This window comes from Ailuropoda melanoleuca, chromosome 6, assembly GCF_002007445.2.
Source record: "Ailuropoda melanoleuca isolate Jingjing chromosome 6, ASM200744v2, whole genome shotgun sequence".
Classification (NCBI taxonomy): domain Eukaryota; kingdom Metazoa; phylum Chordata; class Mammalia; order Carnivora; family Ursidae; genus Ailuropoda; species Ailuropoda melanoleuca.
In genome coordinates this window covers 98,374,144-98,398,625 of record NC_048223.1, presented here as the reverse complement: position 1 = coordinate 98,398,625, position 24,482 = coordinate 98,374,144, and the positions used below count along the sequence as shown (strand labels likewise).

The 24,482-nt window shown below is 46.4% G+C and overlaps 3 protein-coding genes across 5 annotated transcripts in view; 2 read left to right on the top strand and 1 right to left on the bottom strand.

Annotated features, from left to right (window-relative positions):
- TLL2 (tolloid like 2) overlaps nucleotides 1-6,642 on the top strand; it is a 131,525-nt gene extending 124,883 nt beyond the window's left edge. Inside the window, 1 exon segment of the mRNA XM_034663052.1 lies at nucleotides 3,201-6,642. Within this exon segment, the coding sequence (XP_034518943.1) occupies nucleotides 3,201-3,335 (135 nt within the window). The 3' untranslated portion in view covers nucleotides 3,336-6,642.
- A 3,380-nt stretch (nucleotides 6,643-10,022) lies between these two features.
- OPALIN (oligodendrocytic myelin paranodal and inner loop protein) lies at nucleotides 10,023-21,311 on the top strand. Of its 2 annotated transcripts, XM_011222007.3 has the most exons (6): nucleotides 10,026-10,402; nucleotides 12,739-12,774; nucleotides 14,803-14,838; nucleotides 15,882-16,001; nucleotides 17,518-17,574; nucleotides 19,646-21,304. In XM_011222007.3, the coding sequence occupies exons 1-6, from the start codon at nucleotides 10,400-10,402 to the stop codon at nucleotides 19,820-19,822; spliced, it is 429 nt and encodes a 142-aa protein (XP_011220309.1). In that variant the 5' UTR covers nucleotides 10,026-10,399; the 3' UTR covers nucleotides 19,823-21,304. The 2 variants fall into 2 exon arrangements, with proteins under 2 accessions (XP_019652765.1, XP_011220309.1); XM_019797206.2 differs by lacking the exon at nucleotides 17,518-17,574 and having other exon boundaries at nucleotides 10,023-10,402; nucleotides 19,646-21,311.
- A 61-nt stretch (nucleotides 21,312-21,372) lies between these two features.
- DNTT (DNA nucleotidylexotransferase) overlaps nucleotides 21,373-24,482 on the bottom strand; it is a 28,609-nt gene continuing 25,499 nt past the window's right edge. The window contains exons 10-11 of one of the 2 annotated variants that reach the window (XM_034663047.1): nucleotides 23,737-23,820; nucleotides 21,373-21,805 (exon numbers count right to left, since the gene is read on the bottom strand). In XM_034663047.1, coding sequence (XP_034518938.1) covers nucleotides 21,719-21,805; nucleotides 23,737-23,820 — 171 coding nt within the window. In that variant the 3' untranslated portion in view covers nucleotides 21,373-21,718. The remainder of the gene's footprint in view (nucleotides 21,806-23,736; nucleotides 23,821-24,482) is intronic. The other variant, XM_034663048.1, reaches the window with a different exon arrangement.

Below are 24,482 nucleotides of genomic sequence, written 5' to 3'. Positions count from 1 at the left end.
CTGAGGCCCACGGGAGCTGGACATAGATGGTGATGGACGCGGGAAAACAACCACCGCTCCTGCTGACACGGGGGGATGGGAGGTGGGCGATCAAATGTCCCTTTAAAAATGAAACGTGGGCAACCATAAGGGGAAGCGGTTTTCTTTGAATGTCCTTAACTGACAACATTTAAAGTGGGCCACACTTTGTTGGTGTCACACCTCTTTCTGCCCGCCCTTCCTTCCTCCCTTCCTTCCAGCCTCTTTCCAAAACTTGTTTGTAGCCTTGCTGGTCCATGAAATCCCAAAGTCTGGGAACTGAGGGGTGGGGAGCAACCCGTTACCTCCTAAGGCCCAGTTCTGGAAAATGGAAAATGTTTCTATTACGCATTACTTTTCCTCCGCTTGACATGTCACATCTCAGGGACTTGAAATTTCCCAAAGACAGCTCAGACCTGGAGGAAATTCTCCACAAGAGCACATGGGGTTAAGAGTTGGCAGTCAGGCAGCACTGGAGCCAGCTGGGCCTGAGAGTGTCAATGGACCACAGAGAAGCCACACCGCGGGGAGCTGGGCCCCTTGTGGATGTGGAGCACATGGAGGACAGGCATGTCCTGTCCAGGAGGAGGAACTTGCCTTCAGAATGTCTGGTACTCTCTAATCTGTGATCACTCTCATTTCTCCATTTATATTATGTGATCTCTAGTGGCCTAGACAAGATAGGGTGGGACCCAGGCCAACCAGAGTTAGGGTCCTAGTCACAAACTCAGAAGCCAGCGCTACAGAATACAAGCCCAAATGATGAGGCTCAGGTCACTTGTGACACCCCTGGGAGCCTCAAAGTCAGACTATACTCCGCACTGCCAGATGCAGGAGCAAGTCTGTCTATAATCTGAGGTTTCTGGGTTTGAATGATTACCAGTAGTTCTGTGTGCTTTTGGTGCCCTCTGTTGGCAACAGTGACAAATTACAGTTAGTAGCTGGGGCTCGGGAGCTTCTCTGTGCTTCCAGTACTTCCGGGGAATTAGGTGGTAGAGATCCAGCCAACCAGCTTTTTTCAGTAGCTTGCTCAGGAATTCCCCAGAGGCCTTATATGACCCAATCCAGGAACATAGGGCCTTGAGTGGGAAGGGCCAATGGGGACCCCCCCCCCGTAAGCCTTGAAACTCAGACCTATAGGCCTCTGTTTACTCCTCTATAAAATGGGATGATGAAACCTGCCAGACTTTCCTACAGGGCACGCACAAGGCCTTGTAGAGAAAGCTGGCAGGCATCAGGGTGTGAAGAGAGAAGGCCGGGGCTGGGAAGTGGGTGGAGGTGGCCCACGGGTCTCTGTGCCAAGGGGACGAGGCGGCTCTCTCTCTGCTCCAGAGTGCGGGGGCAGGCTGAAGGCTGAAGTGCAGACCAAAGAGCTGTATTCCCACGCCCAGTTTGGGGACAACAACTACCCGAGCCAGGCCCGCTGTGACTGGGTGATCGTGGCAGAGGACGGCTATGGAGTCGAGTTGATCTTCCGGACCTTTGAGGTGGAGGAGGAGGCCGACTGTGGCTACGACTACATGGAGGCCTACGACGGCTACGACGGCACGGCGCCCAGGCTCGGCCGCTTCTGTGGCTCGGGGGTGAGTGCTTGAGGTGCCAGCCGGGTCAGGTGGAAGGCTGAAGACTCAGAGCGTGAGACACACCGTGCTGGGGCCCACTGCTGGAGCCCTGCTGGAGTGAACTGGGAAAGGGGAGAGGGGGCTGGAGAGGAGGCGGGGAGTAGCCTGGGAGCCAATCAGGAGGGCTCCCTTCTGATGCANACTGCTGGAGCCCTGCTGGAGTGAACTGGGGAAGGGGAGAGGGGGCTGGAGAGGAGGCGGGGAGTAGCCTGGGAGCCAATCAGGAGGGCTCCCTTCTGATGCAGGCTGTGTAAGCGCGCCTTCCTTGAGGATTTTCCTCCCATGTTTGCAAAGGGTTCCCTGCCTCCCCCTCCATCTTTATTTGGCCTTGAGGCTTTAGAACTTGTTTTAAGTCATGCTTTTGTATATCCCATATATTCACAATTCTCTCCCCAGGCGACTCCAAATGCCTACGGGAATGGCGAATCTCACTGGAAACGCAGACTTAGGCTCCAGGTCCTCATCATTTTTCTCATTGTCACCTCTCTCCTCAGCCACTTACCCCAGACAGGGCAGGCCTGTGTTGTTCACTGTTTTCCAGCACCTGGTGTAGAAGCTGGCATACAGTTGACACCCGGGGCAAGTGTGTGGACCGGCCAGTACAGGGTCCTGGTCACGCTCCGGCCACACCACGCTGGGCGCCGCTCCCACCACACCCCTGTCCTGTCCTTGTCTCTGCGTCCGGGGCTATCGCACAAGCTTCTTTGCTGTCGGCTGAATTTATGTCAGCTCATTTTGGAGTCACTTGTGCTTCTCGTGCTGATCAGAACCTCAAAATGGCATTTATATCGGTCTCTGAATAATTTCCCATCATCTTCCCTCCCAAAGAGAAAGGATGACAAAGTGCGACCTAACCAATGCCATGCCTTTGATAAAGTCTTTCAGAAAGTGGGGCCCACATGTAGAGGAAAACCTTGGAGAGTCCCGAGCAGTGAACTGTATGGGAAGCCCAGTTGGGTCCCGCTGTGCCCTGGCAGACAGCAGCCTCGGAGCCTGGCTCCCCTTCGTTGAGCCCTTGGTGAAACCTCTGTGACAAATGTAGAGGCTCCATGCCATGTTTCGCCTTGGACAGGACATAGGCCTCAGGCATGGGCCTTGGGGTTTGGTCCGCTGGGAGATTATCCCAATGGTGACTTCACAGTCAGAGAGACCTGAGCTTGGGTCCTGCCTGGCTGTGTGAACTTGAGTTTCAGTTTCCTTACATGTAGAATGGGGACAGCACCCCCCTTGTCAAGTTCACATGAGGTGAGGTCTGAAAGCGCTCGGAGCGGTCCCCAGCCCATCTGTGCCCTTCAAAATCCAGAGATTCCATGTGAGCTGTGCGTCTAGGACTGTCTTTGAAAATGTAGGGCCTGGGGAGCTTTTCCCTGGAGCAGAACTGGCAATGTTTTCCTTTGAAAAGGAGCTTGTGTCGCTGCCCTACAGAGTCTCTGGGGCTAGGGACGCCCCATGGCGGCACTGGCCTGCCTGTGTCCTCATGTAACCTCTGTCTCATCCTCTGTGTTTGAAACTCCAGCCAACTCACCTGACGCCCCCGGTTTTCTTCTGCCCTTCCCTCAGCCGTTGGAAGAGATCTACTCTGCGGGAGATTCCGTGATGATTCGGTTCCACACGGACGGCACCATCAACAAGAAAGGCTTTCACGCCCGGTACACCAGCACCAAGTTCCAGGATGCCCTGCACATGAAGAAATAACATCGATGTTCATGAAACACAGGAACTCAGGATGTGTTCTATAACAATAGCACCTTGTGAATCTGCCCTAAACCAGTGTAGAGTTTTTTTTTCCTCAAACAAAAACTCAAAATCTAGTCTTGGAGGTATGTATCTGGTGAAGTTCCGCCAAAAAGGAGGAGGGAAGATGTTTCCTTGATTCTGGCTACAATGTTATCCATCCTGGACTTTGAGAGAAGATGAAGGTTTTGAAGTCACTTACCACTCAAGCTATGGCTGGTCACATTCATTCTCCTTGTCCGCTGCTCCCATAGGGCAAAAAGCCAGCCCTTGGGTTGGTCACTCCTCTATTTCTGCATGTGCTTTGGTAGGTGCCCGGCAATGTGATTGTGTCCTGGAGACTCAGGCTGTCTTCTCTCCACATTGAGCCATGAGGATAAATTCTTGGCCATGGCTGATTTGTTACTCATAGCTTTGGCTGGAGACTTTTGCTTTCTGTCTGCCAGGGACATGTCAACCAGGAAACCTGAGAACACGGATGTCAGGCCTGAAGAAGAACCCGCAGGAAGCAGTGTGCACAGGGAGCTGGAGTGAGCGTCATTGTCACCACACTAGCAGACATCAAGCCTTCCCTCTGTGTCATTGGTCTCCTTGCCACTTTGGGTTTCCCCCATGCCTACTTGCATAGGAGGCTAGGGCATCCACTGTGAATTCCAACAACACATCTGCTGATGAGAGTCCCCGGTGTGCCGAGAAGAAAACATCCTGGCTCCTCCTGATACTCCTTTCCTGGCTGACTTTAGAAGACCCCACCCCCACCCCATGCTTGGGATTCCATGGGCTTAGAAGACCATTTCCTCTTCCAGCTTTGGAGGCATTTTCTGTGGTTGACCTTGACTTCCAGACAACTGATTCAAACTGCATTTGCAACATGTGCAAAGACAGCCTCTGAGGAACCAGCTCAGGACCCTCGTGGGGCGAACCCTGTTGAAGACTGGTTAATTATAAGTCATGTAAGAATCATCATCAGTGGGATAAGTCAATCTGTGACTAACTTCCTGTCGCCAGTCAGGTTAAAGAGTGCATGGGTAACTTTGCTCAGGCTAACTGGTAGTCAATCACCTACCTGCCACGAGAATTCACCATGCTAGAGAAGTGTAGAGGACGTTGTTTACATAATTCTAGAACCTCCCGGGGTACTTTAAACAGTGAGGTAGTTTTGAATGGCATTTCATTAAGGCATCTATGGGCATTATGAGCTAAAAGCTGTGGTATGTTAGCTTTAAAAGAGTATTTATGTTGGAATAATTTTTAAATGATGTTTACATAACTATAAGTCCTGTTGGGTTGGTATTGAGCACAGGACAGCACACGAGAGTGTTTCCCGTGTGAGACCCGAGATAGTTCCCAGGCACCAGAATTCCTTTGGGATGAAGCGACATCATTTTAAACAAAGCATTTGTAAAAGCTTAAAAGTTATATTTTTTAAAGATCAGAATATGCCCCCCAGAGGACTATGTCTAATTAAAATGATGGCTGGGGGGCGCCTGGGTGGCACAGCGGTTAAGCGTCTGCCTTTGGCTCAGGGCGTGATCCCAGCGTTCTTGGATCGAGCCCCACATCAGGCTCCTCCTCTATGAGCCTGCTTCTTCCTCTCCCACTCCCCCTGCTTGTGTTCCCTCTCTCGCTGGCTGTCTCTATCTCTGTTGAATAAATAAATAAAATCTTTAAAAAAATAAAAAAATAAAATGATGGCTGGGAGTAAAACAAACGAAGGATAATACAAAGAAATGTAGAAGAAATGCATGGAAATATTTTTTTCCTTAAAACAGAAAAAAATTCAAAGTATTATTATTAATAATAATATATGTCTGTATATATGTATGTATGTAAAGGACCAGCTGTCAGAGCCTTAATCGATGCAGTGTGACAGATGCCGACCCGCTGACTGTAGTAGCTTTACTGAGCAGGCCTCCTGGATCAGCCCTGCATTTTATGTGTGTCGTTCGCCAAGCCCTCTCTTGGCCCTGGATGGAGATTCGGCCTGCGTTCTCACATCGAGACAAGTCCTAGGCCCTGCCCCGGGGGCCCTCGGACTCAGCAACGGGAGCCCCTTGGCTTGTGGTCCAACCTGCCTGCTAAGGTGGATCCCAGCTCTCAGATTTTTGTATTTTCTGGGGTTTTACTTTGCCTCATCATATCTGTCAACACTGAAGCTGAAACCAGAATACATAAGGAGACTATTAGAGGTCTTTGTTCAACGACAGGAAAATTCTGTTGTTTCGACCCCTTAGAAACCTGAATAAAATCAATGAAATCCATGGAAAAGTGGGAGAGAGTCAGAAACAGAGTTGGCTCTGCCGCAGCTTTGGCCACCCCCGTGAAACAATGGTACTTATTTCTATCTCTGTAGTATGAGTATTTTCAAAAACACCCAACTTGGCCAACTTGAAACAATGGGACACTTATGAAAACCTTTATTTAGGCCTTCTGCGAGTGACATACTCCCAGACAAGACAAGCCCTGATTCAGCTGGGGCTGGCCAGACCGCTCCCCGGGAAGCTCGCTCAGGGATTGATGCCCTGGCTTGTGGAGAGAAAGTCCACTCGCAGGAAGACCCAGGCCCATCGCCAAAGCTCCTCACAGGGGACCTTGCGCCAGCCTGCTTTGTCCTTTAATTGGGTGCTACGCCTTGGGGATGTCACAGAGCTCTAAGACTAGCTCTGGTTCACAGAATTACCTCGATGACCTGATGAAGTACTCGGAGTCTGGGTCATCCGCCTGGTCCAGTTCTAGTGTGATCTGGTCTGGCAGAAGCTAGAGCCTGAATCCCAGGTCAGGGTGAGGGTCTGGAACTAACTTTAGCCTGTGGAGTTTCTCCAAATGGAGAAGACAAGGCTGTGCATTGATTCACTATAAAACCATTTTCCTCTAAGGTTAAATTTCATCTTACTCATGAAACGCTCAGCCTGTTTAAATCGTTTGTAAAACCCTATTAACGAGCAAATTCACTCTGGGATTTGCCATTGATCTGGTCCATTTGATAAGTCTCAAATAATTCATGGTATTGTTGTCCAGTTTGTGAACAAATGTTCCCTTGGCTTCAGCTCCCTTGTTTTTCAAGTTTCCTTGGTATACCAAACTTCTGAAAAATAATCCCAAATGCCTAAAGGTTTCTTTTTAAAAAAGAAAAGCTGTTTAGAGTGCTATCTATAAATATATCATACTTTTTATTTTGTGTAATTTTACATTTCATGAAATGTTAGTCTCAAAGAGAAAGTGGAGAGGAGCTAACTCGTCTGTCTAGAAAGAATTGTTTCATTAAAGAATGTGGATTTATGGATGTGTCCTGGTTTTGTATCACTGGTTCAGACAAGAGTGGTCCTCTTGGTGATAATTTCCTCTCACGCTATAAGACTTGAGGATAGAAAAAGGGGGATCTTCTCAGTGGCTTTCTACTCTCTGGTGAGTACCCAGTGCCTGGTTCAGAACAGAGCTCCCTATTGGACCCAGGAAGTCATGAACAAACCTAAAGATGGCTTCAAAGTTGCCCCCTTTCTTGAATCCAAACTGGCTGGAAAACTGACCGCATACTTGTTGTGGAACTGGTTAGTATGGTGACCATGCTCGATGTGGTAGACACCATCGTTTTGTCCCTCAGCACCTCTTTCTTCTTGTCTCCACCTGTTTCCGTGCCTGAGGACCACAGGTGGCATCTAAAACTCAAGGTCACAGCTCCTGTAAGGTGGCCTCTCTCTCTCTGGGCTCTGGGAGCCAGTCCTACTCCCCGCTCAGGCCTAGGGGTAGAAATGAGACCCAGCTGGTGTAATCCTGGGGCGCTGCATTAACCCCCAAGGTGGACCTTTATAAATAGCGCGTGGAATAAGCCCCCTTCAAATATAGCAAATTGAATATCTCATTTATTTCCTGTGATACAGGCTCATTTTTAACCCAAGGACAGAGGTTCCATCTAATCAAGGACAGTCTTCTCGGGTTGACCAGTTGAGGAGACCTTGGGGTACGTTTAGAATGTTGTGGGTCCGGGGCGCCTGGGTGGCACAGCGGTTAAGCGTCTGCCTTCGGCTCAGGGCATGATCCCGGAGTTATGGGATCGAGCCCCACATCAGGCTCTTGGACTATGAGCCTGCTTCTTCCTCTCCCACTCCCCCTGCTTGTGTTCCCTCTCTCGCTGGCTGTCTCTATCTCTGTCGAATAAATAAATAAATCTTTAAAAAAAAAAAAAGAATGTTGTGGGTCCTATCAGGGAAGGGTAATAAGGAACTGTGCTTTTTAAAATGCTCAGATCGGTCTTAATGCAATTTCTGCAACTGTTTTGTGCTGCGTGTGGAGTACCAAGGTTTTAGGACTTCTTGCAGTCACGTAGTCTCCAATGGGAGGGCGTGGCCTCCTGGGTCACGTGACCCAAGCCAGACAGATCAGATCCTCTTCCTGGAATGGAAGTCTTGATCAAGGAGCAAAAGGGCTGAGATGTTCTGGAGCTCATTTTCCCTGGGAGGCTATCCTGAGAAGACGGTGGAAGGGTCTCTGCTGCTGAAGCCTCAGGAGCAACCTCGCTCTGCCTTCCCAGAGCCTGCTTCTCTGGCCCTCTCTTCTTTCTGTGAGCTCTGCTATCCCCAGCCAATAAAGTCCCCTTCTTAAGTTAATCACAGTCCATTGTGACCAGAGAACCACGACTGGCCCAGACACTTGGCCAGTGCACCGCTGACTAGAAGCCTTAGCAATTCTCCTGAAGGAATCATGTGTCCATGGGAGGGAGAGATGGTGGTCAGGGTTTGTAAAGTAAACAGAAAGAGTCAACAAGGACCTCACTGGCAATAGCCACCACAGACAGCCTAGCCAGAGGGGTGGGGTCCATGCCCTAGAGTCCCTCGGTGCAGCGCCTGGGGCCCGGTGGGGTTCTATGCCCACCCAGCAAAGTTAGAGGCACACTCCGTACCAGCTGTGCTGATTTCACTAGTCATTGTAAACTTTATTAGCCCCACTTTACAGATTGAGACCGAGACTGGAAGATGTTACTTTACTTGCCTAAGACCATGTGGCGTCCACAATTGCAGCTAAGGCGTTGAACACGGGCCTGTCTGAACTTTTGTCTCCATGACCTCCAGACAGCAGGACGTCGGCAGAGACATCACCACGGAGTCTTGGGAACCAGAAGCCCCGTGAAGCACAGAGCACAGGCCGTGTGGTTCTTGCTCAGTACGGTATCCTCGGGCCTGGAGCCCAGCACCCCACATCCATTTTTCCAGTACCACCTGCCTGCACACACAGTGCCCCTGTGCCTTCTGTGAGCCAAGCCCCAAACCCGGGAGTCAGCTTCCTTCTGCACATTTTACTCCACTGTCAGATCTCACCACCTTTACTGCACAGTAAGTCACAAACCCATTCACTGCTCTCCATTTCCCCTGCCCCCATCAGCGCTCACTCACATGCTGCTGCCAGGCTCTGGGTTGACACCCTACCCTTGTAAACCTGGCCTTCACAGGGAAGCCTGGCGATCCTTGTCAACATCACCTGGCTCTTGCACTTAGACTTGTGAAAGACGTCCCACTGCTAGACGATGGAAATCTCACCGTGCCCTGCCATGCTCGCCCCATCCGGCCCCTAGCTCACTCTGTCTGTTGTTGTTGTTAAGACATTCTGTTTGTTTGTTTATTTCCAGTGTAGTTAACATACCATGTTATAGCAGTTTGAGGAGTACGATACAGTGATTCGACAATTCTGTACATCACTCAGTGCTCATGATGGTAAGTGTGCTCTTAATCCCCATCACCTGTTTCACCCATCCCCCACCCCCTGTCCCCCAGGAGCCACCAGTTTGTTCTTGATAGTGAAGACTCTGTTTTTTCATTTGTCTCTTTTTTTCTTTGTTCGTTTGTTTTATTTCTGTAACTTACTCCTTTTGACGTCACTCTCCTGGTTTATGTTGCTTTAGGAACACACACATCCTTCCGGGCTGTGCCTGCTTCAGCCCTAGAGCTTTGCATACACTGTTCCCTCTGCCTGGGACCCTCTTCTCTTTCACACACATCTTAAGTGTCATCTCTCAGGGGCACCGAAAGCAACAGTCTCCCCATCATTCCGATCACTCTGTCTGCTCCTCTCCTAGAGGGTCTCATGTGTTTTGATTGGGGTCCACCTGCACTTGCTGGAACATAATACACTCCCCAAGAGCTGGGGCCTCATTTGTCTTCATCGCCAAGGCCCAGAACCCTGCCCAGAAAACCACTTGACATATAGAAAGTGCCAGAAAGATTTGTTGAATCATGATGAATACATTCATTTAAGTGATCAGATTTATCGGTCATAATTCTGTTGTTTTGTTGACACAGGACTCCGGTTTCCTCACTGTTTTAAAGAAGGAAATTCCTAACAAAGACCTCAGGAAAAACAGAAAGCAGTCCCTGTCAGTGGCTTCCTCCAGCTCTACGAGGGTCCCCACTCAAAATGTGAGATCAGAAAGGGAGTGAGGCCAAACTCCCCGGCAGGCAGCTCATGGACCAGGGAGTGTGTTCACTGGGGCACCTACAGCCCTGCCTCAAGCGCAGAGCGGGCTCCAACACCCATCACGCAGGCATCTTCTCTGTTGATGCCGTTGGTGTGCTGACCCCGCGGCTGCAGGGACAGCAGTCCACACGGAAGCCAGCCATGGGGGAGGGTGCGGCCAGCCTCAGCCTGTGGAGCCCATTGTTTCTAAAGAGCTGCCGGCCACAGAAGCCACCAAGCTCTTGAGCCAGACTTGGGCTCTTTGCTGAGATGGTGGTGTAGCTGAGGAAGGAGCCTAGAAAGTAAGAGGAGAAAAAGAAAACAAAGAGGATAGGTGATGGGGCCATCCACAGTGGCCATGAAGCAGGGCACCATCTCCCTGCGGGGTGGGCAGACGACTCAGCTACTCCCCTGACCATAAATGGCTTGGCCAGAGCTCTCACGGAGCCACCCCTTGCCATGTCACCCTGGCTGTCTCAGCTGGATGCTCGTACAAATGTGAGACACAAGCCAACAACGCCTGCAAGAAAGGAGCTCACTGAGGGCGGTGTTTGGAGAAGGTTCTTGGGAGGCTGTCAGAAATGGTGAGTAGGCTAGTATCTTTTCTCACCCTAACCTTCCATTCTCGCTATAAAAAACAACTCCCAGGGATTTAAAGCTCACATCTCCTCATGCAAATGTGACTGTGCTGTCGGTACTATGACTTCAAGGGGCTTGGTTTTTTATTATTATCCTATATGCAAAATGCTAATCATTAAAACAATTCTCATCTAATATTTGCTGATCTCATCTTTTATTTTAATATTAAGGTTTTGTTTTTAAAACCCCACATACAACAAGGGCGCAAAGTAGATGTTTTGGCTTATTTCATTTCTCCGTTGAGGCAGTGGGTGTGATCCACGCCTTTATCCTCATTTGCTCAGTCCACCTTTCATTACGTGATCAGCAACCTAGATACTCAGAAGTTGCATTGGAAACTTTCCAATTTTTTCTACTGACTTGTGACACATATTTGGGTGTGACTCAATCAAATGAAGTTTGCTAAGTTAGAAGAGGCTTCTGGGGTTCCTTTATTAAAGAGATTATGAGAAAGAGTTGAATTCCGGCTTTGGAGTTAGGAAGATCCGTGACCTAACCAGACCCAGACCACTTACTAGCAGCCTGTCTTGCTCTCAGTACCCACACCCACGATGTAGGGATGACAGCATTCCCGTATGGGGCGGTCATGCATGCGGTGTCAGACACATGATGTCCCCTCAATCACAGTGAGTAATTATCCTCTCTCTCTGCCTTCCCCTCACAAATGGCAAGCTCATAATGAGGGACACTTGGCTACTGAGATCCTCACGTGCCTTTAGAAGCGTTATGTAGATATTAGGTCATGCTTAGACTAGCAAGCAGTGTATCGTAGCAAACCCCTTACCTGGAATGTTGCTAATCTATGCACGAAAATCCATCCATAAGAACCTCCCGAGTGGCTTCCTTGTGCCTTTGCTCTGTGCTGGCCGGGCCGTGAAGAACATGACGTCGTGTGACTCCCTCCACACACCCCTGCACACCTAGAATAGTTTACAGTTTGGAAGGAGCTAGATGTTGTTCCCTTTGGGCTTCTGGGCAGGGTGGGTTAACATTATCCCTGTTTTGAGCCTGGGAAAATAGATTTGCTACAAGGAAATGGGGACCAGAGACTCTGAGTCACTTTTCCAAGGCCACACAGTTCTTAAGTGACTGGGTCTGGACTGGAATCTGGAGCAGGTGACTCCAAGCCCAGGGTTGCCTCACCCCATCCAGCTGCCTCTCTAAAGGACACCGCCTCCGATTCTCCCTGCCCAAACTGATGTGATGTTTTTCTCTCCACGAGAGCAATGGAGCGTTATTTCTACAAAATATGAATGTCTTTCTGAAATTGGCCAAAATCTTCGTCATCCAGATATTGATAAACAGTACATGCAATGGCCCACTTGTTGCCTCTCCCCCTCTTCTGCTGTCCCCCCAAAGGAAGCTTTGTCTTGGGTCTGCTGACATCAGTACCCAGTATTCACGGATGAGGTAAGCTCTGGGCAGCTGTGTTCCATACAGTGACCACCAAGTGTCCTTGCAGCATCTGTGGGCTTGGCTGGTGTTAGCACGAGGGACAGTGTTTGGGTCCCTTGAGCAAGAAGCCCCTGACCCAAGGTGGCCCAGATGCTCTAACATTGTCCTAGAAGACTGTCTATCTTGGTGTCAGTAAAGAGCAGCCTGGAAAGACTGGCCTCAGCTAGCCCAAACTGCAGTAACGGGAGATGGGGACAGGGAAGAGGAAGGAGGCCCCAGAGGCTCTGCGCAGGCTAACAATTTGGTGCCCCATGGAGCTCACGACCTTTCAATATTGACTCCATATTTGGGGGAGAGGTGAGGCTGGGTGCTGAGTGAGCTCCAACAAGAACAGCTGCTCCGAACCCCTTCCCAGGAGCGCGGGCCTGAGAAGGACAAGGCTTCTGTGCGTGCTGAGTCTGAGACACAGGCTCCGGGCTGGGGCAGAGCTGTCAGGACAACAGAGGAGAGGGTAACCCTCTACAGAGGACCCCTTGTGGCCCTTCCTTCCTACCCCAAGCAGAAAGTACCAAATACTTCTATACTCTCACCAGTCCCTCCGTCAAAGGAGTTCTGGGGAAAAACAACTTTCAGCCCTTTGCTGAATGTCTAATACAGTCTGGGTTGGGACCCGTCAGGCAATCACTGGCTGGCCCCTTCACCCAGCCCTGGCTGGGGAACTGAGGAGGGGAGAGGGGCCGAGACTGAGAGCAGAGGTTGGGGTTTGACTGAGCCTGTGGAATCAGTGAATTTTCCTGTGAGCCTCCAGGGTACATGTCATTTGGGAGAGGGGTCAGGAGCCTGACTGACCATTCCCAGTGCGTTCATGTTTCCTTCTCTCCTCCAGAGTTTCTCCCTGAACTTCACACTGCTGGCCAACACGGTAAGTGCTGCAGGCCCCAGTCACGGGGCAAGTCGGCCACTTGCCTGGGGTGGGGGGTGAGGATGAGGCGGCAGGGCTCCTTCACTTGGACCTCATGCTGAGGGCTGAGTTGCATGTTTTCAAAGGCACTTATGAACAGTTGTGGGGGGGAGGTGCTGAGACAAATGTTTTCAATTATAAAAATTGTAAATAAACATTGTGAAAGTAAAATAGAAAAAAAAAATCAAAACACCTAAACGCCAATCAGCAGAAAACACTGGTGTTGCTCCTTCTAGTCTTGTTTCACTTTACATATATTTTGACTTTCCATATACTTTGACATTTGTTGTCTCTGTACCATTGTGTTCTTATTCTATATACGATCTTATATAGATTTTATGATAAATATTTTCCATCAGCCCTTATAACCATACTGAGAATAGTCACATGGTATTCCTTCAAGTGAATTATTTCTTTAATCAATTAGCCACAATTAGGAATAATTTTGAGATAAAAATAATTATAGCTAAATCCTTGTCTGCATTTAAGGTGATTTCCTTAGTCCATGTTCTAGAAGGGGCATTGTTGGGTCAAAAAGAATGGACATACTAATGCGTTAAGTATGGCATTTAGTCCCAAGTCAGATGGAGATTGTCACTTGCTGAAGGCAGAGAGTTTCAGTCCATAGCTGATCTTCTATTTTCTGCTCTCATGTTGTGTAGAGATAACACAGCCAGGTGGTTTCCTGACCCGTAGTGCTGCTATGATTGAGCGAGGCATTTTCCTGGCTCGGTTTTTTAGTGGGTTTGGCTGTGTTACATAGTTATTCAAAGAGCATAAACTGAACCTATCTGGTAAGAGGCTGCATGAGCCACTGATCACATTTTACTCGGGGGCAAGGTCCTGGCGAGAGCAGAAAGGGGCCACCTTATGATTCATTTCTGCCTCTGGTGCCCACTGCTGGCTGCCCGGGATCTCTGTCCCTCCACTCCCCTGGCATCCCCTCCACCCTCCAGGTAGAGCCCTGCCTTCGGAATCTCCCTGGCTTGCTCTCCTCCCTGCTTCAGCCTCCAACTATTGTCCTCACACCAACTCCCCTATCCTTTTCTGTACCTGTCAAAACCTTTTGCTATGGTCCCTGCTGGAACATTCTCCCGACTGCTTGAACTCAGCAGGTCTGTAGAGACCCCAGGTTCTGTCTTATCCTGGCTTGGCCTGTGCTATGACGGTAACTCGGAGAAGCTCAGGGCAGCAGAGGTGAGCTGGGGGGAGAGGGAAGCCCTTGTGATGCTAGTACATCACCTTCTGTAATGCCTTCTCCGTTAATAGCCCATTCCTCTGTCCCCTCCTCCCTTTGGACCTGTGTAGGGCAACCAACCATCCCGATTTGTCTGGGACTGTCTGGTTTTAGCAGCACACATCCTAAATCTTGGGCAAGTTCTCTGGATGGTTGGTCATCCTATCTGGCAGTTACATTCTACTGCATAACCCTTCCCTTTTGGGGACAGCTGGGTGGCTCAGTCAGTGAAGTGGCCTGCCCTTGATTTTGGCTTCCATCCTGAGATCAGGCCCTGGGTCAGACTTCACGCTCAGTGGGGATCCTGCTTCACGATTCTCTCTCTCCCTCTGCCCCTGCCCCTGCTTGCTCTCGTGTGCTTGCTCTCTCTCTGAAATAAGTAAACGGAACTTAGAAAAAAAATAATAATCCTTCCCTTTTGGTACAGCTGAATGACCGGAATGCCGGTGCCCTGGGAAGTAGGGAAGAGTTGAATACCTGGCTCATCAGAGCCTGTCTGCAGGGGGGTTTGGAACCAGGGTACATATGCAAGTCGGTCTCTGCTGAGCCATACTGAACTGTCAAGTACAAAGACTGGGCTGGCGTGCTGCATTTGGTAACAGAAGGTGGTATAGACCAGTGGTGAAGAGCGTGGACCCTGGATCTACCACTTAGGGCATTTAGGCATTATAGCTTAACCTTGGATGGGCTGTTTGTATAATGTGCACCGTGTGATTTTGTTTTATTAAGATGTATGTTCTTTTTCCAAACAGACTTCCTCCCCACCTGCTACAAGTGGGAAAGAAGCAGTAAGTATATCACCACATTATGAGCCTTGGTTTGGTCACTTATAAAACAGGAATAATAATGCGCTAGCCATTTCCTACCTTAGTTTTGAGGAGATAAGTTCAATACGTGAATTGTCACCAAACACAGAATCTGGCTCAAAATTATTCTTATGACCAACTCAGCTCAAAAATGAGGGAGAGAGTGCAGAAATCACAGGCAATTTTCAGAGTCTTAAGCAGAGAAAGCTAGATATAAGAGAGTACATGCTTTTCATGTCCATCAAGGTGATGTTGGAAAACAAAAACAAAACTAATCTACGGTGACAGTTCAGGACAGTGGTTACACGTGCCATTGCTGGAAGGGAGTGTGGGACAGCTTCTGGGGTCCCGGCCATGTTTTGTGTCTTCATCTGGTTAGCTACATGGGTTCCACATGTGAAAAGTCATCCAGCTATATATTTATAATTTATATACTTCTCTGTATGTATGTTATATATGAGAGTTGAGCGTTCGTAAGGATTTTGCAGATTATCTTTGATATTTCCAGGTAATCTACAAATCTGAAAATTTAGGTGGAGACAAGCATGGCTGTTTCCACTCAGATCAAAGCAAAATGGAAATTGGAAAATTAATTGCTTAATGCATATAGTGCAAATAAGTGTAAACATTCACATCAAAATGATGCAGGGTATAACTTTTTACTTTTTGCCGAACTGATAGGTTAAAATTGTATCTAATCATTGCAATGAATTGTTTCTTGGCTTTTGCTATGTTAATGAGACATCTGTATTTCTGTTCATAGGAATGGCCTGTGCATATCCTTTGCCCATTTTCCTACTGGATTATCACCCTTTTCCCATTGGTTTAACTATGTAAATTAAGTTTTATGACATGAATCATTTGTCATGTATATTGCAGATATCTTTTCCATAGTATTTTATTAATCTTTTGATTTTGTATATGACACTTAGAGGCTATGCAGTTTTTGTTTTGTTTTATTTTTAATCAACTGAACTTTCCCTTTATTCTTGGAGAACCTGACTCTGTCCTTCTCTCTGTGCCAGGACTGTGGGCCCTCTCTTGGATTAGCAGCAGGCATCCCGTCCCTGGTGGCCACAGCCCTGCTGGTGGCTTTACTATTTACACTGATCCGGCGAAGAAGAAGCATCAATGAGTCCACCGAGGTGATTAGCAAGCTCCATTGGGTCTGGCTGTGTTGGCAGGAATCAGTATTTCAGTGAACTGGCTTTGGGCTGAGTGTGTCAGGATCTGAATCTGTTTCCCGGGGACATGATAGTGGACGTTCCTACCCCTCAATTTCTATCTCAGACTCATGACACTATACTCCGGGCAGAGCTGATCTGTCACCCAACCTTCACTTTAGGAGATCCTGTGGCCACGAGGATGGTATTTGGGGGTGGCAAAAAGTCACCGTGGTGAGGGATGGGTGTTACCATGGCAAATGCACATCTGTAATGTGGGTGTGTTTTCTAAAGTCAAGGAGAAAAGGGCCCAAGCTTCCTAAAGAGAGTGGGGACAATCTCAGGAAAGGTAGGAGACAAACAGGTGCTGAGGGGTCTATGGTGGGGATAGGCCCACAAGTATGTGGCTCTGTTTATCTTAGCCCTTTCTCTACATCGGAACACAGATCGGTCACGAGGGAATCTACCATCCCCACCACTCCAAATGCTGGATTGCTCTGGAAACCAGGCTCAGAATTCAAAGGCCACCCAGACAATATCCAAGAGGTTTCTCTAGTTGTAATACAACTGTATTGTGTGGACTCTAGGTTCTAATTCTATCCTCTATGAACAATCCTGGTTGTTCTCATAGTGATAAACATTAACGGGAAATAGACAACCTAGGCTTTACCCCTGGCTCTGCCACTTGATGATTTACATGATGCTGAGCAAGTGACTTCACGTTTTCTGTGCCTTGGTTAGTTCTACTCCAAAATAGGAGTCATAAAAACTACCCTCCCTATTTTAGGAGGTTGTGAGGATGTACTGAGATCATGGTTGTAAAGATGTGTTGACAAGCTGTAAACTTTAAACATATTAAGATGTACTGTGGTTGTTGTTGGTGTCATTTATTTAAGTCATAGTTTCTTAACCTTTGGTGCACTTTAAAAATCATCTAGAAAGCTACCAAAAATACCAGTCACCAAAACCAGTTACATTAGTATCTCTGGACAAGAGATCTGTGGCATGGAGAATTCAAAATATGGCCAACCTTGTTTGATCCCTACCCCTACCCACTTCTCTCCACTGTCAATCCTGGATTTTTTTTTAAAGATTTTATTTATTTATTCGACAGAGATAGAGACAGCCAGCGAGAGAGGGAACACAAGCAGGGGGAGTGGGAGAGGAAGAAGCAGGCTCATAGCGGAAGAGCCTGATGTGGGGCTCGATCCCATAACTCCAGGATCATGCCCTGAGTCAAAGGCAGACGCTCAACCGCTGTGCCACCCAGGCGCCCCAATCCTGGATTATTTTTGAAGTAACTTACAATGGTATTTCTCATTTATGGATTTTTTTGGGGGGGGTAATTATTATCTGTTTGCTTACTTTGTTTTGTTTTTAAAGCTTTCTAGTGATTCTTATGTGCATGCAGATTTAAGAACCACTGATTTTAATCATGGTCAAGGGCAAACGTTGTGACCTTTCATTTCTTCTTCATTTCTTATTTTTACCAACTTAGGAAAGTGAGAGGCCATGTGAAATTTCAGAAATCTATGACAATCCCAAGATCGCTGAGGTAAGAACTCTTGGTTAAAATCACTGTATATCAATAGGGCCCCTTGTGGCTCAGTTGGCTTAGCGTCCGACTCTTGATTTTGGCTCAGGTTCTGATCTCAGGGTCATTCGTTAGATCGAGCCCCATATCAGGCTCCATGCTCATCAGGGAGTTTGCTTGAGATTCTCTCTCTCCCTCTCCAACTCTCCCTCCCCACTGTGCTGTCTCTCTCTCAATTAAATAAATAAATCTTTTTAAAAAATCACTGTATATCATTGATAAATGCAAGCTAAGGGTTTTTAAGCCTTCTATGTACAGGAGAAGTACAGTGTGAACACCTGTGGAAAAGAGGCAACCCAATGAAGCTCAGGCACAAAGGAGGTTCTCACTGTATTTTTAATTGGTTGGGTAGGAATCCAAGGTTGATTTAATATTAGAAAATCAATTTAATATTATTTATTTCACTCACAAATTAAAAGAGAAAAATTGTGTGACCATCTCAACAGGAGAAGACAGTCTAAAAAAATTAAACAGTCATTTGTGATGTGAACTCTTAGCAAACTAAACATAGACTAGGAACCTCCTTAACCTGAAAGATGACATCTTTTTAAAAAAAGTTACAGCAAACATCATACCAAAAGGTAAAATGTTAATGAATTCTTTTTAAAATCAGAAACAAAACAAGGATACTTTAGGTCCTAGTCAATGCAGTACGATAAGAAAAAGAAGTAGAAATTAACTCAATAGGGGAAATCCTTTCACACTGTATATGTATAATCAAATAATCACATCATATTCTTTAAGTATCTTATAATCTTATTTGTCAATTATACGTCAGTAAGGATTAAAATAAGAAAAAGAAGAAGAAAGTATAAGATTGGGAAAGAAGAAATAAAACTGTCATTATTTGCAGATGATATAATTATCTACATAGAAAAGCCAATTATCTACAGATAAATTATTAGAATTAAGGAGAGATTTTAACAAGTTTCCTGCATATGATAAAGTAGTTTGCATTTCCAAAAATTAATAGCAATCACTTAGAAAAAGTAATTTTAAAAAATACCACTTTGTAGTGGTAATTAAAATATGTAGAATGCTAAGGAAAAGTCTAACAAAAACCGTAACCCCTTTGTAGTGAATAATAAAACTTCAGTGAAAGATATTAAATAAGACCTAAATAATAGGAGTTACATGCCAAGCTCCTGGATAGGAAGACTCAAGAGCAGAAAGATGTCAAACAAGGGGTGCCTGGGTGGCGCAATCGTTAAGCATCTGCCTTCAGCTCAAGGCGTGATCCCGGCGTTCTGGGATCGAGCCCCATGTCAGGCTCCTCCGCCGGGAGACTGCTTCTTCCTCTCTCACTCCCCCTGCTTGTCTTCCCTCTCTCACTGGCTGTCTCTCTGTCAAACAAATAAATAAAATCTTTAAAAAAAAAAAAAGATGTCAAACAACCTCAAGTCAATCTATATCATAAATGCAATTCCAATATAAATCCCAACAGATTTTTTTCATGGAACTCAATAAGATGCTCCTAAAATCTATATGGAAGAAGGCAGGAAAAAATTTTAAAAGTAATAACAAACAGAACAAATAGAAAACAAATAGGAAGATGGTACATTTAAACTCAACCATATCAGCAACTTCATTAAATATAAATTGTCTAAAAACCCCAATTAAGAGGCAGAGATATAAAAATCAAAAAAGTTTTTATCAGTTTGGATATAAAAACAAGATCCAACTATATACTGCCTGCAAAAACTCACTTTAAATATAAAGACACTAATAGATTAAAGGTAAAAGGAATGAAAAAGGAACACCATGCTAACATTAAACAGAAGAGAGTTGAGTGGCCAGAAAAAATCTGCCAAGGCATTAAACTTGGCAATTGTAGGCCTCCCCTCGTTTGTTTTCTGTCTCTCAAGGATTACATCCTCCTCTGCCTGATGTCCAGTGTCTTGAAAACTATTGTTTTAAGTGGTTTTTTCCTGACTTTTGGTTGTTTCAGGTGAGAGGGTAAATCTGGTTGCTGTTGCTTCATTGTGGCCAGAAGCTTTGCTTTAATTTTGAAAAACCTGTTTGTTTTCTCAAGAATCCTAGGAGGTCACCCACACATGAGAAGAATATGATGGGAGCAGAAGGAGCCCACGTGTATGTGAAGACTGTAGCCGGAAGCGAGGAGCCCATGCATGACACTTACCGTCCTACTGTCGAAATGGAGAGAAGGAGGGGGTTGTGGTGGCTTATGCCCAGACTGAGCCTGGAATGATGCAGTTTGGTCAAGGAGCAGACCTAGAGCTGGAACAGAGCTGAAAACCCAGGGATCTGTGCTCGGAGTGAGGAGAGATGTCAAGCCACTTCTTATCATTCCAAATTTCCTTTTGCAGATCTGGAAAACGTTTGGGTTTATCTCTGTAGATGACAGAGCTGAAGGTTCGTTCCAACACTCAGATCTTGTTGTTTAATAATCAGTGAAGCACCAAGTGAGGTCCAGAAGGAGCCCTTTGATTCTAGTCTTGACCTATGCTTTTCTTTATGATTTTGGGAAAGGGGCTTGATTTCTGCGTGTCTTGCCTTATCATCTTTTTTTCCACATCTCTTTTCTCAAAAAAACCCCCCAAAACCCATCACACCTGGCTTCCATGAGAAGGCTGGCCAGGACTAGCATGGTGCAAGTTGGGATATAAATAAAACTTGGAGGGGATGTATGAGGGGAAGCAATTTCTTATTTCTGAACATCTCAAGGTAGAGATCATGGGGAGTCATGTGTCCCCTGACCACAGGCGTAGCACATAGCTGGATCACTCATGGCTCCCATTTGTGTCTGTGACCAGAGGGTACTCAAGGAAGGCGATTCTACAACAGACTGTGTGTGTGTGTTGAGGGTGAATAGGGTGGAGGGAAGGCAAGGGTTGTTCCAAGAGATTATTAGAAACTAGGGCTATATCCATTTTGTGAGAGTGGAGAGAAAGGCCTCCAGTGCACTCTCCAGGAAGAAAGAGCAAGAAGACCCTCAGTGGCTGAACACAGGACCAGAGGGGTGGGCTAAGCCGCAATTCCTTGCCATCTGAGGAAAGTCTGTGGATGGCACCAGCTGGCTCGGGTCAGGCCTTCACGATTGCTTCTGTGAGGAGGCTTCGAGGAGAGCTGGTTCCCTCGTGCAGGGAGAGCCACTGCGAACAAGCAGGGTCTCCTAGTGGGAGAAGTGGGTCCACAGCATCTCAGGAGCCACCCACCAACTCCACTTTCATACGCCATGGAGGCATTTCTTTCTCACATCAGGGCTCCGATTGCTCAGAAACATGTCCCCTCTTCTTCAAATAACTAAGAACAAGTTCCACGAACCCAGTCAATTACTGCCCCCCGCCCACATGTGCTCTCAAAGCTGCCTCCCTTACCTTGGGTGTCCTAAGATGAAAAGACCAAGAGAGAGCATCTCCCTGAGAGAGAAAGGGCCACTAAGATCCAGAGGGAGTCTGAGAGATAGCAAACAGGGGAGATATTCCTTTGGCATTTAGGAAATTGTACTTCTGAGTAAAAGCAGTGGGAATATATCCCATGTGTGGCCTTGTGCCAGAATGCCTAGGGAACAGCTCCATGGGGACAGGGAGAGCAGACTATGACCTGAGCAGAGTGGGTCAAGAGTTAGTACCCCATTCTCCAAAAGCTCCGGAAGGGACCCAGAACCCCCTCCAGAATCTCTGATCTTCTAGTTAAACCTGTTTCTGTCCTCAAATCTTCAACTCTTCATTTTTTCATTTTGTTACATTTTTGTTTAGAATATTTCATAGTATTTCAGTGAACAACAAGACTCCACCATCTTGTTTCCTCCTATTTTTATTGCAAATATACAGTATCTCAGCTACATTGTGGGCAAAGTGGCCTCTGATGAGCTTCCCTGGATACAAGCCACCAATTTCAACATCATTTCTATGGAAAAATGCATTGTGAATCTAAGCAACAGTCATATAAATGGCCTACTCCTGGAGCATAACCCATTACCAGGTGCTGCCCTATCATTTTTCCAAAACTATTTCTAAAAGCAATCTGCATTTCAATAAGGCTTAAAGAATCTCATAGTTTCCTAAGGCATCTTTACTATAATATGAAGTATAATTTATTCAACCTGGAAAAAAAAGAGCTGAAAAAAAGTTGACAACTTTTTCTAGGCATTTCTTTCCCATGGTTCAATGTAATCCAATCCCAGATGTGCAAAAATTTCTTCTTCACTTTCTGCTTTGAGGAATATTTTCTGAAAATATAAAAAGAAATATGTGCATTCAGATATTTTTAAACATCTCAATGCTGACACAGTGAAAGTTTTACTTGTAAATTGTCTTGGCGAATGAATTACTACCAAAACATAATTCCCTGCTTCTGGGTATAAAAAGTCATCTTAATGACTTTTTTTCAATCTTAACTGACTTCTGTAATTTCTATATTTTCCCACCCAAAAATAGAATATTTCATAGACTAAGGTAAAATTATGACAATCTTACATATTTAGCTACAGGCATTTGGTATTTTTCCTATGAGTCTGTTGTTCTTAACCACAGTTGTTCATTAGAACCACCTGAAGGGACTTCTAAAATACACACTGAAGCCTAAGCTACACCCCAGTCCAGTGAAATGAGAATCTCAGGAGAGGTCCTATCACCAATCTATTTAAAGGCTCTGGGGAATTCTCCTGTGCAGCCAGAACGATGCACTGCTCTCCGGGTGATGAGGAGAGGCAATTATAGGGTACCTGTATATGTTGGGTTCTCCTTCTGGCTTTCCTCACCTGCCCCCCCAACCCCCCCCAGGCTCCCACCCCATGACCTCTTTTAGACCAGGCACCACTTCTCCTTCATCCCTTCTTGCCTATAGCACAGTGTGGGGCATGTACGATGTACTCCGTTATGTTAAACTATTTAGAATGTGTGCATTTTAAGTATTCCTGAATCGTGTTACACGAATCTGCCTCCACTCACATGCTTGGCATCTAAAGCTTTCCTGCCAATCTACAGTCCTCTCATCTGACAGCAGCACCTTGATTTTTCTTTGGAAAACCACCCTTCCCTCCTCTCAGTCCATGTGGATCAGGTGGGGCTAATTCCATCTCCAAGGAGGGCCACATGATCCAAGTCTGACCAATCAGAGCCACAGTAAAGGGTTCAGGGATGGGCATACAGCCCAGGCCTGGCCAATGACTATCAACTAGGACTCTTGCCGGAACTATCAGGAAAGAAGTTCTTCTCTGTCAAGTGGGAAGGATGGGAACCGTGGCAAAAACCATGCTTGAGAATGAAACCAATACTGAGGAAAACCTGCATTAGCTGCTGGATGCAGCCATACCTGCAGCCACACCTGAACACCCAGAAGCTGCAATATATAAGCCAAGCACCGTTTTTTTGCTATGCCATCTTGGATTGGGTTTCTGACTTGTAACTGAGATAGCTCTAACTAAATACAACTCATTTAGACTGTAAGCTCCTAGAGCATAAAGATCATTACTTCTAGTTATTTTGGTTCTTATTCCCCTCAGAGCTTAGTTTGTTGTCCTTGATCACTGTAAGAACAGTAGACCTTGGCATGTAGATTTAACAGATGAATATTTAACTCTTCATAATTCATACAGTAATTTATCGTTTTGCTGAGGCATGAATTTGGTTCATGACCTGTGTAAGGCTGGCATACCAAGTGAGTTACATAGCTGGTGAGTGAGCCTAGCTGACTGCTCATCTACACCTCAGGGCATCTACACCTCAGGGCAGCTCTCTTGCAGTACACTCTCATTAATGACCTACGTGGTCACTTAAAATGCTACTGCTCATTGCATTTAAGGGGTACTTGAGTGTTCTTTATGATTTGGGGGAATCCTTGGTTTCCTTTGGAATTTTCACTAAAAATACAAAAGATATACCAAACTCAATTAATGTCCACTGCTGGACTGGTTCTGAGGGCCCACCCAACAAGCTCATCATCTTTGAGCCCAAAGCCCTTGAGGTACCTTCTGGGCCAGGTGGGGACCGTGCTCCCAACAGGATCTTTCTAGCTGCCCTCAACTGTGATCTGTGGGAACAGGACGCTCAGGGCAAAGGAAACTGAACCTGGACAGTAAAATCAGTTCAGGAAAAATGCTCAGGGAGCCAGCCATGGGGATGAGGATCAAAGAAGCCCCTGCCGGGTAGACAACTCTACCTTGGTCTTGTCATATAACGCATGGTTATCCAGCATCATCTTCCGCTCATGTGTGGCATAGCGCCGGAGGTCTCTCTCAAACTGCTGGACAACATATAATTAAGATAAATTACTAGCAAGTCTAGAATGTCTTCAGTATTATGTGTTTAGAGATATCATCCCTACGATGAAATTTCTATTTATCTCCACTAAACATTCTCAAAGCAATTTTCTCCCCGAGGACAAAGGTCCTTGATGACAGAGCCCTGTGCTTGCACCTGCACACTAGAATGTACGTACGCTCCCTGAAAATAGGAGCCTGACTTGTTCAGGACTGTATTCCCTTCATTAGTACTACCTGGCACATAGAAGATGTGCAGCAAATGCTTGTTGAATGAATAAATAAATGTTGTGAGTATTGTGTCCAGGATAATACCTGGCCCCAAGTAAATGCTGGATAAATAGTAGGGTTTTTTTTTGTTTTTTGTTTTTGTTTTTTGTTTGTTCTATTTTGTGTTTTTTGTTTGTTTTTTGGAATATCACTACTGTAGGAGAGGATGAGGAGTCAGGAGACCCAAATTCCAGCCTGGATTTTGTCCTTATTTGGCTGTGCATCTTTTGGCAAGTCACCCAGCTTCTCTGAATCTCTACTGGTCGAACAGGAGGATGAGGGAAGTGCGTAAGTAAGGTTACCTCTGGCTCTAACAGTCTCTCAGATGAGATTCTGTAAAACTGATGGTTTCGGCCACCTGTCCCACAATAGCATG

Bases quoted from the DNA above. Each gene is read 5' to 3' on its own strand.
- OPALIN (XM_011222007.3), top strand. The intron at 12,775-14,802 runs GTAAGTGCTGCA...TTTTCCAAACAG, and splicing joins TCACACTGCTGGCCAACACG to ACTTCCTCCCCACCTGCTAC. The intron at 17,575-19,645 runs GTAAGAACTCTT...TGTTTTCTCAAG, and splicing joins ACAATCCCAAGATCGCTGAG to AATCCTAGGAGGTCACCCAC.